At 43.8% G+C, this 15,933-nt stretch overlaps 1 protein-coding gene across 1 annotated transcript in view; it reads left to right on the forward strand.

The window, feature by feature from the left end:
• Positions 1 to 15,933, forward strand: part of ADAM17 (ADAM metallopeptidase domain 17) — a 34,769-nt gene that overhangs the window by 16,859 nt on the left and 1,977 nt on the right. Inside the window, exons 5-18 of the mRNA XM_002197838.7 lie at positions 301 to 469; positions 1,014 to 1,144; positions 2,841 to 2,930; positions 3,982 to 4,095; positions 4,616 to 4,760; positions 5,286 to 5,374; positions 7,211 to 7,363; positions 8,175 to 8,374; positions 9,407 to 9,510; positions 10,176 to 10,310; positions 11,227 to 11,357; positions 12,402 to 12,480; positions 13,617 to 13,705; positions 14,341 to 14,397. Of these exons, the coding sequence (XP_002197874.3) occupies positions 301 to 469; positions 1,014 to 1,144; positions 2,841 to 2,930; positions 3,982 to 4,095; positions 4,616 to 4,760; positions 5,286 to 5,374; positions 7,211 to 7,363; positions 8,175 to 8,374; positions 9,407 to 9,510; positions 10,176 to 10,310; positions 11,227 to 11,357; positions 12,402 to 12,480; positions 13,617 to 13,705; positions 14,341 to 14,397 (1,686 nt within the window). The remainder of the gene's footprint in view (positions 1 to 300; positions 470 to 1,013; positions 1,145 to 2,840; positions 2,931 to 3,981; positions 4,096 to 4,615; positions 4,761 to 5,285; positions 5,375 to 7,210; positions 7,364 to 8,174; positions 8,375 to 9,406; positions 9,511 to 10,175; positions 10,311 to 11,226; positions 11,358 to 12,401; positions 12,481 to 13,616; positions 13,706 to 14,340; positions 14,398 to 15,933) is intronic.

Genomic DNA, 15,933 nt, shown 5'->3' on the forward strand with positions numbered 1-15,933 from the left:
AGAAGCCTCTTCAGCTTGTTCAGACTCTGAGGAGAAGAAAAATTCTCTCCTGTGGCCTTATTAGGTAGCTGCCACTACTTTGTTAAGATGCTCTCAGACTTTTGGATTCCCATGTAACACAAGAGAGTTGACTTCTGTTGGCTTTCTTGGGGATGTCATTTTGTCAGTGATTTGTTGCTGTGGGTGAAGTGCACTTGTGTGTGTAGACAGAAAGCTATGGAGATACAATGGTGCGTACATAAAGTGTTTTACTTATCTAGACTTTGGGTTCACTGTGTTCCTAACTTCTTGTGCTGTCAGCCACTGTGGAGATTTGTAGATGATGTGGAAGATGAAAGACTGCTGGTCTACAGATCTGAAGATATCAAAGATTTCTCAAGGTTGCAGTCCCCCAAAGTATGTGGTTATTTAAAGCTGAGTGAAAATGAACTGTTGCCAAAAGGACTGGAAGACAGGAAACAAAATGAAGGTGAGTGTCCATACCTTGAGAGAGCAGCATCTGTGAAACAGATTAGCTCTTTCAATTCACTGTGGGCATGGAGGGGGAAGCAGTAGTCCTTATGCCTCTTTAAACAACTTTGTACTTCTGTGCACTGTGCAGCAGGACCTCTTTGGCCTCTGTGGTCACTCAAGGAGTCCAGCTTGAGCTATGATGGGGTTTTGAGAGTTTTTGGTCCCTCTTTCCTCTGTTCTTTGTTGTGTCAGCAAAAGTTGGGGTAATGACTACGAACAGGAGGAGGAGAGGTGTTATGGCTGTGGTGATGACCATAAAAGCTCTGTAGGTAAATCTGATAAATAATTCAGTGCTATGCATTCTTTTCCTTACTGTAAGTTTGAGGACTGTTAGGAAGACAAAATTTAAAAATAGCTATTAAAAAAAAGCCCAAAACTAAAATGATACATCCCCATTGTTCTCCCAGGAGCCCACCCACACTCACATTCAAGTCTTATTTAAGGCCAGTAGATTTAGCAGAGGTAGAGTATTAAGTGTTTGTTTGAAATCCTTACTTTAGGAAGCACCCATCGGAAGAAAAGATCCATTCCAGAGAACTCCAAAAACACGTGCAAGATGTTAGTAGTGGCAGACCATCGTTTCTTCAAGTACATGGGCCGTGGGGAAGAGAGCACCACTATAAACTACTTGGTAAGTAAATGTACCCTGTTCAAGTTTGCTGGCATAGATGCAGGAAAACACACTGCTGCAGTAGTTAAAACAACATACAACTTATTCTACTTTTGTACACACAGCTTTTACCTGGGAGAGTGCTAAATCATGCTTTAAAAATATTCTATAATGAAGCTAATGTAGTTCAGTAGTCTTCAAATTTCACTCAAAAGTAAATTCCTTCCTGTCATATACTTCTGTTGGCTATGCCGTTTTCTCCCCAGGAGCTTCTCTTTCCTCAGTCAGAGCTCTAGAGTCTCCTGGATTTTGAAATCACTGCAAATGATCTAGCCATCTTTAAAGTTCTAGCATGTTTAATGAGAAGTTAAAGCAACTCATATAGATCTTCTTTTCCAAATTCTTTCAGGATTTTCTGTCCAGAACAATAAATTAGAAGCAGGCCCAGTGAACAACTTGTTTGGTTGTACACTGGTGGTGTGGATTAACCCCAGCAGGCAGCTCAACCTCAGGCAGCCACTTGCTCTCTCCTCCCAGATGGAATGGGGAGACAATCAGAAGGGTAAAGGTGAGACAACTTTTAGGTTGAGATAGAAACAGTTTAATAGCAAAAGCTGTTCCCAGCAGCAAAGCAAAACAAGGGGATTAATTCACTGCTTCTCATCAGCAGGCAGGTGTTCAGCCATCCTCAGGGAAGCAGGGCTCTATTGTTGTACCAATTACTGACTGACCCAGCTGAAACACTGGGGTTGTCTATCTGACAGGTTTCTGTGAACTAGAACAAGGCCTACCCACAGCCTTTCAGCAGAAAGGGGGATTATGGGGTTTTGGGGACTGCAGATTAAACAAATGAAAACAGGTTTGGAGGTCTGTTGTTTGTCTAAAATCTCTTTCTGAGCTTTACTCTTTGAAATGCTAATTACTCTGTTGCACTTTTGCTGGCTTTTTGACCTTTCTGTCCCCAGAAATGCTTTTACATTCTCCAGGTGAGGGGGCCTCGTTTGGTGTGTTTGCAGAGGTGCTCTTATCTCAGCATCTGATAAGTGCTGAGGCTGACCCCTGTTGTGTTTCCTGGGTAGATGGGTAATGTTAATAACACAGTGATTGGAAAACTAAAGCATAAACTATTATTGAGTGGTTCTGAATGTTACTTCTCAGCAAGTTTGGTGGTTTATATTGAGTAGAAGGTGGTTTTTTAAGAGAACAGCTTGAAAAGAGAAGTATTGATTGTGAGCACTGACAGGAGACTTTCTGGAACCTTGTGCCTGAACCATAATGAGGAAATAATAGGTTTTTGGCTGGGTGAGGGAAGCAAGCCTGGGGGGTCAGTTAAACTAATTAAGCACCATGCTGAAACAAAGCAGTAAAACCAGCTCCCTCCTCTGCCCCTCCCCTGAAAGAAATCTGGAAAATTAGTGTTTGAAAAAGGGTTTTACAAAATGTCTTGTTCTTAATATTATTGCTATTCCACTACACAAATAAAAGTGATAAGTGGAAAAGTTTGTGCTAGTTTTTTATGATGGAAAATTTTCAAGTATAGTGGATAATACTGATCCAAAACCAACAGTACTTGGATACAGGGAGTTTGTTTTGTTACCTTACACAAGGTTCAGTTTGAATTCAAGTGACTGTTTCTAGGTAAGTGTGTAGCAGTTTCTCTGAATGTCTTTTGCTCCATGAAAGCTCACTTGGGTGACTTGTTTTCTCTTCCACACAGATTGAACTGATAGACAGAGTAGATGACATCTACCGAAACACTTCCTGGGACGATGGAACCTTCAATGGGTACGGCATACAGATAGAGCAGGTATTCACTGCACTCTGCAGAGGGCTTCCAGGTTAAAGGAACATGGTTTAAACAGCAGTGTTTCTGACTATTTTGTCTGGGTTAGACCTAAAATAATAAAATCCTACATTATTAACTTCAGCAAGGAGCACTCTGAAATACCATCTTGCCAGTGTTAATGATCTGACATGATGCCCGTTTTCAGTTCCTTGCAGTGTTTGAGATGCGAATTTTCAGGGAGAGTCTTTCCATATTTATTCCTGATTCAAAAGTGCATTTTTCACCTGAACATGTGCAAATTTTGTTTCATTCAGACATGCTCGTGCATTTATTTCAAATATCTGTCGCTAGTGCTTGGCTTACAAAGCCTGAGTAGGCCTGAAACCCAGGTGAAAACAATCTTGCCTGAAGAGCTTTAATGACTCCGTTAGACATAATGCTAGTGTAGAGTCTTATATATGGACACAGGGAGTGTCGTGACTTCAGTTTCTATGATGGTGTCTTGAATTTAGTGCACAGAAATCTGCAAAACAGCATTAAAAACAGGAGAACTCCATCAGCTCAGCATACTGCAAGAGCTATGTTGGGGAACATGGAGACTAATGGTACAAGCCAGGTGCCCCTTTCCTGGGAAAAGATCTGCAGGCATAAAGGAGGAGCGTTACTTGGGCAGGGAGGAGATAGAAAACATGATTAACTAATTCTGGATTACTGGGAAAGGGGCAGTCCTTTAACATACATACTGGTTAGCTAGAACTCTGAAATTATTTGGCGTTATTTATACTGATTATATTTTTCTGGGGTTTTTCTAAAAGTAAAAGGAATCTTGGAGCAGAATTTTATATGAAAACTTCTGATGTTATCCTGTAAAAGGGTTACTTACAATGTAGTTATGATTTAGGTGGTGTATTTAACTAGCAGGGGCTGGAAAGTTAATATTTGAATCATTCTGAGACTGAATTTTTCTCCTTGGATATCTATTGAGATATTTAAAATTACATTGAAACAACTTCTGTAGCTATAAAATTGACAAAAATTCCTGTTCATTGTTGTTGCCCTTTTTGACTTGTAGATTATCATCCACAACGAGCCAAATCCTGTAAAACCTGGAGAAAGACATTATAATATGGCAAGAAGTTACCCAGATGATAAGAAAGATGCCTGGGATGTGAAAATGCTGCTAGAGGTAGGTTGTAACCCTTGAAAAATCATGCCCCTTAAGACAATTGCTCATTCATATGGCTGCTCTGTAGTAATGGGTGAAAGTCCTCTGCTCCCTCTGCATGATGTGTAGATGTCACATAAAGTCAAACCAGCTGCTGTGCCCTGTAGCCCTTGGTAAAGGGCTCCCTTGCATAATTACAGAGCAGACATTAATTAGTCTTATTAATGTGGTCTGAGTCAGGCAGTCCTGATTTGTCTGGCCCTGAGACTGGCTGCCTTGTGACCTTCATCAAGTTATTGTACTTGGCTTTTCCTCCCTGTGAAAAGGGAAAATGAATAGACAAGTTATGTAAATGAATGTGTACAGTGTGCTTGGGCATTAGTTTCGTTTCCTGCAGCTCTGCAGGTCAGTTAAATAGCTGCTGTTTTCTGACTTAACCAGATCTAGGAGGTACTTGTCTGGCACGTTAAATAAATGTTATCTATAGACTTCTAACAAATACTGTCAGCTAACAGGGATTTGACTTTTTTTTTTTTTTAAGCAATTTAGCTTTGATATTGCAGAGAAAGCAGCTCACGTGTGCCTTGCTCATCTCTTCACCTATCAAGACTTTGACATGGGAACGCTTGGACTGGCTTACGTTGGCTCTCCCAGACCTAACAGCCATGGTGGCATTTGTCCTAAAGGCAAGGCTTCTTTGTCTTCTCTCCCAGTTGTGGGTTGGAAGCTAGTTTTTGTTATTCATGTTTAATTCTTTCCTCCAACTTTCATGGGTATTTGCACAGACTGTGGGAGCTGGATTTTTACATAGAAGGGATGGCTATTTTTTTTGTCTGGAGCTGGAAAAAGCGGGATCAAAGTCACTAAACAAAGTCACTGAGCTATCTGGTGTGAACAGACTGTATAGAAAAAACTCTGTTCTAAGGGCTGCTTTGTGTGGGCACATCCTGCAGTGCTTCTGGAATGGCAGATGCTCTTGTCTTGGAAATTTTTGCTGGTGCTTTACTGCAGTACATGAGCTGTTGGAGCTGTGCTTGAAAGATTCCCAGCTCCAAAAACTGGCAAGAGGCAGGGTCTCACTAGCGAGCCTGTGAGAACAATAAAGCTGTAAAGCTGTTAATTTCCCTGGACAAGTACTCCTCTCTTCCCAAAAGTACCCTGAAGCGCAAGAAAAATGGTTCTCAATTTTAATTTATTTCTCACTCTTTCAGCTTATTACAGTCAAATTGCAAAGAAGGATATCTATCTGAACAGTGGCTTGACCAGCACCAAGAACTATGGGAAGACCATCCTCACAAAGGTAGAAGACTATCCTCCTCATATGTGTGTGCTGGTGATGTGTACCATGGGATTGTGACAAGCTCCTGTGCTCTGTCAGAAAAGAGCTGCTGGCTTTCCATTTGAGTGAGATCTCTAGGGACAAAGAATCATGAAACAAAAATAATCTTTTTTGTTGTAGCTGACAAGGGGAGACAGGACTGAATGGAACTGAAAATTGAACTCACTGTGAAACAGGAACAGAAACAGCTAGTGTCTCATAGGAACTGTAGTTTCCTAGATATAAACAGGTTTTTGTCTAAAGATGAATTTAAATGTGTTTTGTTTTAACAAAAAATCCCCAAATAACAAAATTCTTAACAAAACAAACCCTCAAACAGAACAAGGCAGACAAAGTAGGAGGCTTAGTTTGAGCCTTTTTATTAAATTCGTCCACCTGATTTTTGTGTGTCCTGAGTAATTAGAGCAGAGAACAGTATAGTAGACAGGGCTTATTAGTGCTAATACTAAGCTTAATGTAAGCTGATGCTTGCTGTATTTTTTCCATACTTTATGAGATAGTAAATGCACAAAGGCCTAAGTATGAGCTTTGTATCACTTGTAAAGACACCAGAGCAGTGTCTGTGTCTGCCTCTTTTAAATCTTTGAAGTTGGGCATATTTTGCTTTTGCTGACTTCTCAGCTGTGCTTTTCTGTAGCGTGATTATAATAGGAATTTATAATTGATGTGTGGGCTAAAACTTGGCACAGAAGCTGTCAAGAAGATAGGGGGAAAAAGACAGTAAAGCTTTGTGTTAGAGGGATGTTGACAGAGAGCTCTAGCAATAGCTGTTGCCATGCTATTTGCATTTGTTCCATCTCCAGACTGGAGTTGTGCCTTAGATTACAAAGGAGGTTTAGTTTTCTGTCTTCCCAGTGGCAAGCTTAGGGCTTGGGATGATGGTTCACATTGGTTTCACAGGGAAAGTGCTGCATGGTTTCCACTTTGGTTTTAAAAGAACAAAACCAAAACAACCTCCTTAAAACTCTTCTCCAAATGAAACACAGTGAAGCCTGGGAGGGATGCCTGGGCAGCTCTCCTGTCTCTGGCTCCCACATTAGCCATGCTTAGACACGGACAGGGCAGCTCATGGCAGTCCTTGGTCCTTTCCGTGCCCACACAGCAGCTGCAGCAACAGTTCCTCTCCAGGACTGCCCAGTCTCCTTGTGGTTATCTTTATTTCTGTGCGAGTTGTCACCTTGTGAGCGTGACACCATCTGCTGGGGAAGGCGCTGTGGGAGGTGCACAGCGAGCAGAGCCAGTTTGGGATCCTCAGCACAGGCAGGCGTGCCTTGCATAAATGATGTTGGAAATCCATCCCTGTTGGGCCACAATTGTCTTTCCTAGAAATCATGCAGTAGTGGAGTTTATTCAGCACTCCAAATGTCATTGTCCATTTAGAAGAAACAACTCTAATGGCAAGATATGTTAAACAAGAGATTGACTAATTGTAGTAGCTGGTGTTTGTTTGGATTGGGTTTTGTTTTAACTTTTTATGCCTTCCAGCTACACAGAAGTAAATTTCATATTTAAGCATCTGCATTGCCTTGCAAACAAGTTTGAATTGGTATTCCAGGACAGCATTTTGCTTTTAACAGTGATTTAATGTTCAAATCTAGTCCTTGAACTTAACTTTGAAAAGGACCACAATTTTATTTACCTTCATTTCTCCAGAAAACCAGAAAAATGTTTATGGGAAATTCCCTATTGTCTTGCTGTATTTTAGTATTGCTAGTGGCCTAGAAGTAGCTGGGATCTTCTGTCCTTTACTGGTCAGACTAATTTTTTCCAACATTGTTTTTTTCATGTTCAAAAAAGGAGGCTGACCTGGTTACAACACATGAACTTGGACATAACTTTGGAGCAGAGCATGATCCTGACAGTCTGCCAGAGTGTGCCCCCACTGAAGACCAGGGTGGGAAATATGTAATGTATCCTATTGCTGTCAGTGGGGATCATGAAAACAACAAGGTATGGTGGTTTAGTTTTGCATCAACACAAAAGTTTCTGCTGTGATCAGTGACCCTTTGCATGGCAAATCTATTTAGTTAATGATTCCTGTAGTTTGAAACCACCAGAATGTAATGGGTTAGCCATAAGAAAACATTTGCATGCAGTTGGGTTCTCTGCAAGATAAGCTCATCTTTGGAGTCTGGGTTTCACTGGAATTTATAGCATGTCAATGTGCGTTTTAATTAATTGTTTGTAATTACCCGTGGCCATATGTTGCTACAAGCAAGTCCCAGCAAGAGTCAAATCCAAGACCTTCAGTACCACACAGCATTGGGGTGGTCCATAGCTGCTGTTGGAGAGGGGCTGCCAGGTGCCACAGCCGTGGTGGAAGCTGGCCCTGGCAGTGTGGAATTGGCCTTGTGCCTGTTCTACAGATGAGAAACCCAGATGAGCAGGGGATGGTTGGCCTGCAGTGTGCTCTGACCTGTGGCTGTGCCCAGCCCCTCTGCCCAGAGGCAGTGCTATCTGTGCCTCTTGCTGCAGCTTCACATCCTGTCCTGGGGCCGCTGAAGCGTGGAGAGCTGGAGTTGTCTCTGAGCCAGGCTGCGTGGGGGAGTCCCTGCAGTGTGCAGCAGTGTCTGTTACTGACCCAGCTGTTACTTTCCCATCTTAAAATTTTTCCGAGGTATCAAGCTGACAGTACAAAGGGAGTAACTGCTTTCTGGGATGCCAGAACTCAGAGACATAGGGAGGCTGTGGCTGTCTTAAGATGCCAGATGTTGACAAAAGGGTACACTCAGTGCTGCTTTTTCCTCCTGTGACTCTGTAGATGTTCTCAAGCTGCAGCAAAAAATCCATCCATAGGACCATAGAGGTCAAGGCCCAGGAGTGCTTCAAAGAGCGCAACAACAAAGTATGTGGGAACTCCAGAGTGGATGAAGGCGAGGAATGTGATCCTGGCCTCTTGTACCAGCTGGCTGATCCCTGCTGCTCTGCAGACTGTAAACTGAAAGATGGTGCCAAGTGCAGGTAAGGGGAAATGAGCTGCAGCTTCTTTTTACACAGGAGAGAACGTTGGGTTGGGCTGAAAACTCCTAAAGCCACCTGCAGTATCACAGGCCTCTTTCCTGGCTTTAAGGCTGAATGTGTGAGCTCACAACAGTGAAAGATTTCATGAAAGGCTTCTGTGTGTATGCATTAATTTTTATAGCATTCTATTTTCCTGAGAAGTGTCAAGAGCCACAGGCTTGCAAATTATTATTGTGTTGTCATTGTTATTACTACCATTATTATTAAGCAAACTTAGGTGATCAAAAAGCATTTAAAAATATCCTGTGCACACTTTCTGTGCAAATGCAAGTTTTGTTTTTATTGGAAGTGGCTTTTTACATTGGTACATACTGGTAATTCCAGACTGCTGCAAAATATGTTTGAGCAGACAGCACAGTGACTGCACTAAATGACTCCTCTTTCTGTTGTTGCTTTTTGGGGTGTTCATGGCCTTGTTGCAATGCAGTGTCCAATCTTTTTTTTCAATAGTTCAGCTCTACACCATGTAACATCAGAGAGCTTGTGCAATTCCTGTTGTTTAGCAAGAACATCCATGTGTTTTAATAATTTTTTTTTTTTACTAAGGGCTTTCTTGTATTAGGTGAGAAAATGAAAGTAAGGACAATGCAGAATACAAAGTAGGAAACCTTCAGGACAAACAGAAGGGGGAGAAGTGTTTGGGGAAGGAAAGGGTGAAAGATCTTGTCCTAAGTTGCAGAGCAGGTTACAAGGATGATCCAAGTGCCTTGAATAAATACAAGGGTCCCTCTGTTGTCTCTCAATATATTGTACTTTCTATGTGATTTGACCTTCAATACATGAAGAGTGAGTATGTATGTAGAAAGGTGGTTGTGGGAGGGGGCAGAGAGGACAAAGGTTGAATCAATGAGTCAGTCTCCAAGAAGTAGCTTTTTATTTCCTAAACATCTTTTTTCTCTGGCTTTGTCACAGGTGTACTTATTTTTTAAAAATTGGTTAATATTTATTTATTTCATTTTGATCTTTCCTCAGTGACCGAAACAGTCCTTGCTGTAAAGGCTGCCAGTTTGAAAGTGCACAGAAGAAATGCCAGGAAGCCATAAATGCCACTTGTAAAGGAGAGTCTTTTTGCACTGGTAGGATGTGGCTTTGTCCCCTGCATGTCAGCTAGCCAAGTGCTTCAGGCTCAGTGTCCTGTTCAGCCCACTTTCAGACTAGTGCCCTTTAGTCATCCGGTGCATGTAATTTTAGAGACCAGTTAAGCATCACAATATGCTCCTATAATGAGTTTCATTGTAGTTCAGAGTCACTTTGTGATTTATTGCCCAGAACTACATAAAAAAGGTTGATTTTTAAATTTTTTTTGTTTCTGTCCCTTAAAAGAAAGAAAAAAAAGCAAAACAGAGTGTGTCCCTGGGAGGGAACAAGAATGAATTTTGCATAGAAAATGTGGAATTACTGCAGCACTGCTTCATTTCCCCACTTGTTTACTTCCTCCTCATAGTCTTTGTTGGAGCCAGGGAGTCAAGTCAGTGTGTGCTTTGCCAGGGGGGGCTCCAGGGTCTGCACCTACTGTTTGGCTGCCAGTGCACAATGCCCGAGCTGTTGAAAGCCTCCAGAGCTTCTGCTGCCTCTCAGAGCAGCTGGCAGGCAGCCTGCAGTTGAAAGCCAAGAAAAAGCTATTGGGGTTTTCCTGGGATAAGTCTGTATTTCCATTATTTTCCTTCTTTCTTCTGCACACTTAGGTTCTCTGCCCTTTGCTCTAACCCAGTCCTCCCACTCTGCTGACTTCCATCTGCAGGGAACAGCAGTGAGTGTCCCCCTCCGGGGAACGCTCCGGATGACACCGTGTGCGTGGACATGGGGAAGTGCAAGGATGGGGAGTGTGTTCCTTTCTGTGAGAGGGAGAAGAACCTGCGGTCCTGTGCTTGCAATGGTGGGTGACACGGACTGAACTGAAACGGGACTGGGACTGAAATTTGTATTTCATCTCTGCTCCTTGGAGAGTGCTGTCTTCACTGTGGGCTGGCCTCTTGGAGGGCTGAGTTTATGGTTTCTGGAAAAGTTTGAACTGTTGGGTTTTGTCAGCTGTTCTCTGTTTAAAAAGGGAATGTGAATGTCCTCCTGTCTTCCGATGGTTTGGGTTGAATTAAGATGAGACTTAGGCTCTGACACTCCAGCTAAAGGAGAGGACACTCTCCTACTTTCCAGCTCTGCCACAGATGGATAAGAAGGGATTGTAAGGAGATTCCAACCAACCTCTGGATCTAGCATCTGGCAGAGGAGCAGTGGCCTGCAGCAAGGGATTAAATAAAGATTTCAAAGAGATGAAAGTGCCTTGAGAATATAGAATCCCCAGCTTAATTCCCCTTCTAACCTCCCTGGCAAATACTTCTGCCAGTGATTTTCCTGCTCCTTTGCTGTCCATATTATCCCCTAAATGTGGGAAAGCAGCTGGGAGTAGGATGAAAACTTCACAGGGGCAACAGAAGGAACTGCTATGAGCCCCACTGTTTGAGATGGAGGAGACAGCTGGATAGCTGAGGAGACAGGTGCCTAGAGGACTCAGAGCCCAAGAAATATTTTAATTTGTCTTTTTGGATGTGCTTGGAACCTCTTCATTGGTCTGTTGATTCGTGCAGCTTGGAGAACTTGGTCCCACTGTACCCCTTAATATGTTCCACAGGGCACATGATTGAGTTTTAGGCTTGATTGTCATAGTGCCCAAAATTGGGCAGCTTGGTCCTGCTTTGCCTGTGGGGAAGCTGGTCAGGACTATGCTCAGCCAGGAGACACAGGGGGTTGTGGTTTGCTTTGTGCTTCCAAGGAATGAGTTTGCTGCTTTGTTTCAGAAACTGATAATTCCTGCAAGGTGTGCTGCCGGGACGAGCAGGACAGGTGCACGCCATACGTGGATGCCAACGACCAGTTCCTGTTCCTGCGCAAGGGCAAGCCTTGCACTGTGGGGTTCTGTGACACAAATGTAAGTGTGCCCAGCTCTGCTCTGCTCTGCTCAGGGTCTGAGTCCTCAGGGAGGAGGACCGTGCTGGGGAAGAGAAGCCAAAGCTTGAGCAGGGTAATGAGTTTTAACTCTTAATGGGGTAAATATTAGAGAGCGTTGGAGGCTGTGGGTGTTGGAGTTGTGCAGAGACCCATGCAAGGGGAAGCTGTTACCTTCTGGAGCTGCTCATTACCCCCTCTTCTGCTGCTGCTCATTAATTCCTCTGCTGCTCCCCACAGCTCAGCCAGGGACCCTGCACGGCTCAGCAGCCTGGCACCGTGCACAAAGGAGGAGACAGCGCTGCCATAAGCTCGGTTAGGTTTGCAGCGCTTGCCTTTTCAGTTGTTCCTGTTGACCCAATTAGTTTTTATTCCAATAATTCAGGTCAGAGAGCAATCCCATGAAAATCCAGCCAGCAATATCTGAAGTGGGGCAGTGAGCCTGTGGCAGCGAGACTGGTGGCTTACTGGCATTCAGTGGCCTTTTCTATGGTACAGCTGCACAGACACCTGCAGACCCCAGTGGCTGGAGCTAAACTGGGTGTTAGCAGAAGTGAACTTGGGAGGGCATGTCCCAGTCCTTGCTGGCAGAACTGGAAGATCAGAGTTATACTGCGATAAACCAGCACAGCCAAATCTGAGAGTGAGTTTGTCTGTAACCTTGGACTCCTGAGAGCTGCAGCCTTCTTTGTGGATAATGGGAACTGAGGCTTCCAATGTTTAAATCTCTCCAGAAACATCAGCTTTATGTCCCCTAACATGGGCCAAAGGTGGACTGGATTTTGCACGTTTCGAACAAAAAAATTACCTGATTCAGACCACAATTGAATTGAAACTGGCTTGATAAAAATAAAGGCAGTAGAAGTGGACTGCTGCTATTGGGCATGAGTGTAATTGTGTATTCAGAATGTAAGTGAAGTCATGCTGTGTCTGTAGTTCTCATTTCATTACTATCATTGTACCTCCCTCTCCAAGAAGGCAGTACTTAATTCTTGGGTAGCATAAGATTATTTGGTTGCTTTTGCAGGGCAAATGCGAGAAGCAAGTACAGGATGTGATTGAACGATTTTGGGATTTCATAGACCAACTCAGCATCAATACTTTTGGTAAGATACATAATCATATCCTTTGGAGATTTTTGAGTTCATGACATGAACCTCTAAAGCCTCGGGGGGAGTTAGCTGCCTGGATTTATTCACCGTGTGCAAGGGTAGCACAGCTGTGCTTGTGATATATCGAAGTGTATTTTTGCCTGAAGTTTAACACTACTGATCTCACCTTTTAAAGCTGAAAGGATGGGAGATTGTTTTGCATTTTTGTACTCCATTTTTTCTAGGCATCTTCCAAGGTTCTTGTCTGAATACTAAGAACTAGGTCGATTAGAGAAAAGGAAATAACAGTCAGTCTCTTTAGAGGTCAGGTAGATTCAGCAGGGTATAAAGTGGGCCTCTCAGTGGGATTTAAATGTCAAGAAAGGGAGGGGAACACTTCCTTTCTCTGTCATTTAAGAAAACCAGAGGTCACACACCTCAAGCTGTGTCTGTGCAGAGTCACTCCCTGGGACAGAGTGGGTCTCCTTGGTCTTGATCCCAACTGTGCAACCCAAGCAGGTGTCACCTCACCCCAGGTGTCACTCCTGATGTCTCACTCCGTGTTAGTGGCACCAGGCAAAACTCGTGGTGGTTAAGCTGGTGCTGTGTCATGAGCTCTAACTGTGTGTGCTCATGGCACCGCTGTGCCTGCACAGTGCAATTATCTGAGCTGCAGCTTTTCATTTCAAGTTTCAGGGACAAAATATTGTTTATGAGGTAACTGATAAAGCTGTTTAGCCTGCTTGGATAAAGGCAGTTTTTGAATCTTTGACATCCAAATATTTTGTTTGTGGAGGCAGGTAGAGATCACATGACTGTTCAGAATTTGGTAATGGACTCGCAGCGTGTCTTGTATAAGCTTGGCTGGCTCAGTATAGGCTGTTCCAAAACAACTCATATTCAGTATTAGAGCCTCAGCATTTCTCTTCAGAGAAAATAGAGAAAAACCTGTTATTGTTAACATACTATATAGAATTTTTAAAAATTGTGTGATTTTTATCTTTGCCTGCTCCAAAATAGGCAGCCTGTGCTTCTCTAAGCAATTCTGAGCCTTCAGTTGCCTGAACAGTGGCTGCAGAAGGGGGGATGATAGATGTGTGTGTTCATGAAACAGTATTTGGGTAACTGACAGATCTGAACTGGTTTCACAGGGAAGTTCCTAGCGGATAATATAGTGGGCTCTGTGCTTGTCTTCTCCTTACTGTTTTGGATTCCTCTCAGCATCCTTGTGCACTGTGTGGTGAGTAAGCTGTCTTTGAGATGACTGCTCTGTTGGATTTTGCTAGGAGAACACCCTTCATATGGGAAGTGGCAGATGGCTGTGGGAGAAATGATGGGAAGCTTTTAGCAAACCCTGGGGGGAAATCCAGCATATGTAAGGCTTACTGCTCCTTCAGTAGGCAAAACTCTTGCTAAACTCTGCCAGGCTCTGGCAGACCCAGTGCTCCCATGACTATTCCCTGGAGCCTTTCCCATCCTTTCCCAGGCAGATTTTCTTTCTCTGCCTTCTGAGTTCCACCCAAGTATAATTTTGTTATTTTTAACATTAAAAACAAAGTCTTCTAAAGCCCTGTGAAGAAATGACACCCACATTTTGAGAGAAGACCTGGAGTGGGAAGTGATCTTAGTTGATTTTGGGTGGATGGGTAAAGAGAGTCAGTGAGCTCATGGCCACTGGGAGTGTGGATATGTGGTGTGCTGCTGACAGCAGTGTGGGCTTAGAGCAAAGGGGTGCTGTGCCTACAGGCACTCCTGGGATGAATGGGAAGGCATGGGAAGTAGGGAAGCCCCACAAAGTGCTGAGTCCCTGCAGGAAAAAGGAGTCTTTGCCTTCGGGAAATTAACTTTCTTATTTTGTTGTGTGTTTTTCAATAGGACAAGAAATTGGACAAGCAGTATGAGGAGAACACAAAGTCCCTGTTTTGCCCCAGTGTAAGTTGCTATCCAAGTCTGAATTGGCAGAATGCTGTCCCATGTGTATTGAAAAACCAGAACCTCAGGTGTCTGCAGAATATCTACCAAAAGTGTAGTAAGAGAGCCCCAGAGCCCCATGCTGCAGACGGGTGAATCCGTGAGAGGGGAAGCTGGTTTCTGAACAAGCCTCTGTTCACTCTTACCAAGCACTGCAGCATGGCAGGGTCTGATTCTCCCTTCCTGTAAGAGCTGAGCCTTGTTGGCAGAACCATCTGGTGCAGTAGAGAGGGGCAGGAACTCTGCCCTGCAGAGCACAGCTTCACCCATGTCCGGCATCCCCTCGGCACGGTGCACTCAGCAGCACCAGCCACAGGCTGCTTCTTACCAGCCAAGTGGAGTCACTGGAGCATGAGGCTCAAAAATCTCTGCAAAATGCAGTGTCTGCTGCAGAATGGCTGTTTGCAGGAGGTGCCTTCTAGCAGCCAGATGTGCTACAGCCTTCCAGTTGCTCCAGTGTCACATCAGTGGCAATTCTCACATTGCAGATAATGAGCTGGAAAGAGGGGAAGAGCAAAAAAGTGCCAAGATAAATTTTAATTACAGTCCAGCACAGGACACCTTGTGACAGAGTTTTGGATATCCTTTCCTGTGCTTTGACAATCCAGTTCCTATTAAGAACTAAATATTAAGGAAAAGTTGTTATGTTAGGTGAGGGGAAAAAAAGCCTTGCAGAGCTTTTCCTTGTACAACCATTGCAAGAAGCATACTGAAGTTGGAGACTGCTGAGGCAGAGTGCCTCTGTCATCTACTGTGACAGAACTGAGGGTGATCTTAGTTTGAGTGCCCCATAGCTGTGACATGAGAAAAGTTATCTTAGTGCTTCTTACCTGCATTCAGTTGAGAAAATCCCAGAGGCAGGAGAGAGAGCATAGGTATAGCCAGTGATCTCCTTGCACCGGCAACAGTTTAACAAACAAATTTTGTGTCTTTTGAATCTGCTGAGGTTGGAGAATTGGGAAATGGTAGCAGGTAAACATCTCTCTCTTCCCAGTATTACCATTTGCTGAAGTCCTTGGGGAATTTTTATGATTAAAGATCTCTGGATATTTTTCAAACCATGCTGAAATAGTAGCAGACATCAATGGACTTGAACTTAATCTGGGTTGAGTTACAATGACACTGATCCCAAGTGTTTGACCCTGTGTTCAGTGAAGTTCTTGTACATGAAACCATGAGCTCTCCAAGTTGGAGGACTGGAATGAGCTGTACCTTGGATTGTTTCCCTACACTGAGCTCTGTGCCATGTGGCTTGACCCTGCATTTCTAGTCCTAGGTTTGCCAAAGCAGTTTGGGCCTCAGGAAGGAAGGGCGGACTCAGCAGCTCTTCCCAGCGAGGCTGTCACCTGTGGTGCTTTATACAGGAGGAAGCAGCAGAGACAGAACAGCCTTTCTGCCTTTAGGGGTGGCACGGAGGACATGGCAGCCTTTAAGCTGCTCTAACAGAAGCGCAGCTGCTCCTCAGAACGTGCCTCCTCCCTTTGAAAAATGCTGCAA

Source organism: Taeniopygia guttata, chromosome 3, assembly GCF_048771995.1.
Source record: "Taeniopygia guttata chromosome 3, bTaeGut7.mat, whole genome shotgun sequence".
In the NCBI taxonomy this organism is placed as follows: Eukaryota; Metazoa; Chordata; class Aves; order Passeriformes; family Estrildidae; genus Taeniopygia; species Taeniopygia guttata.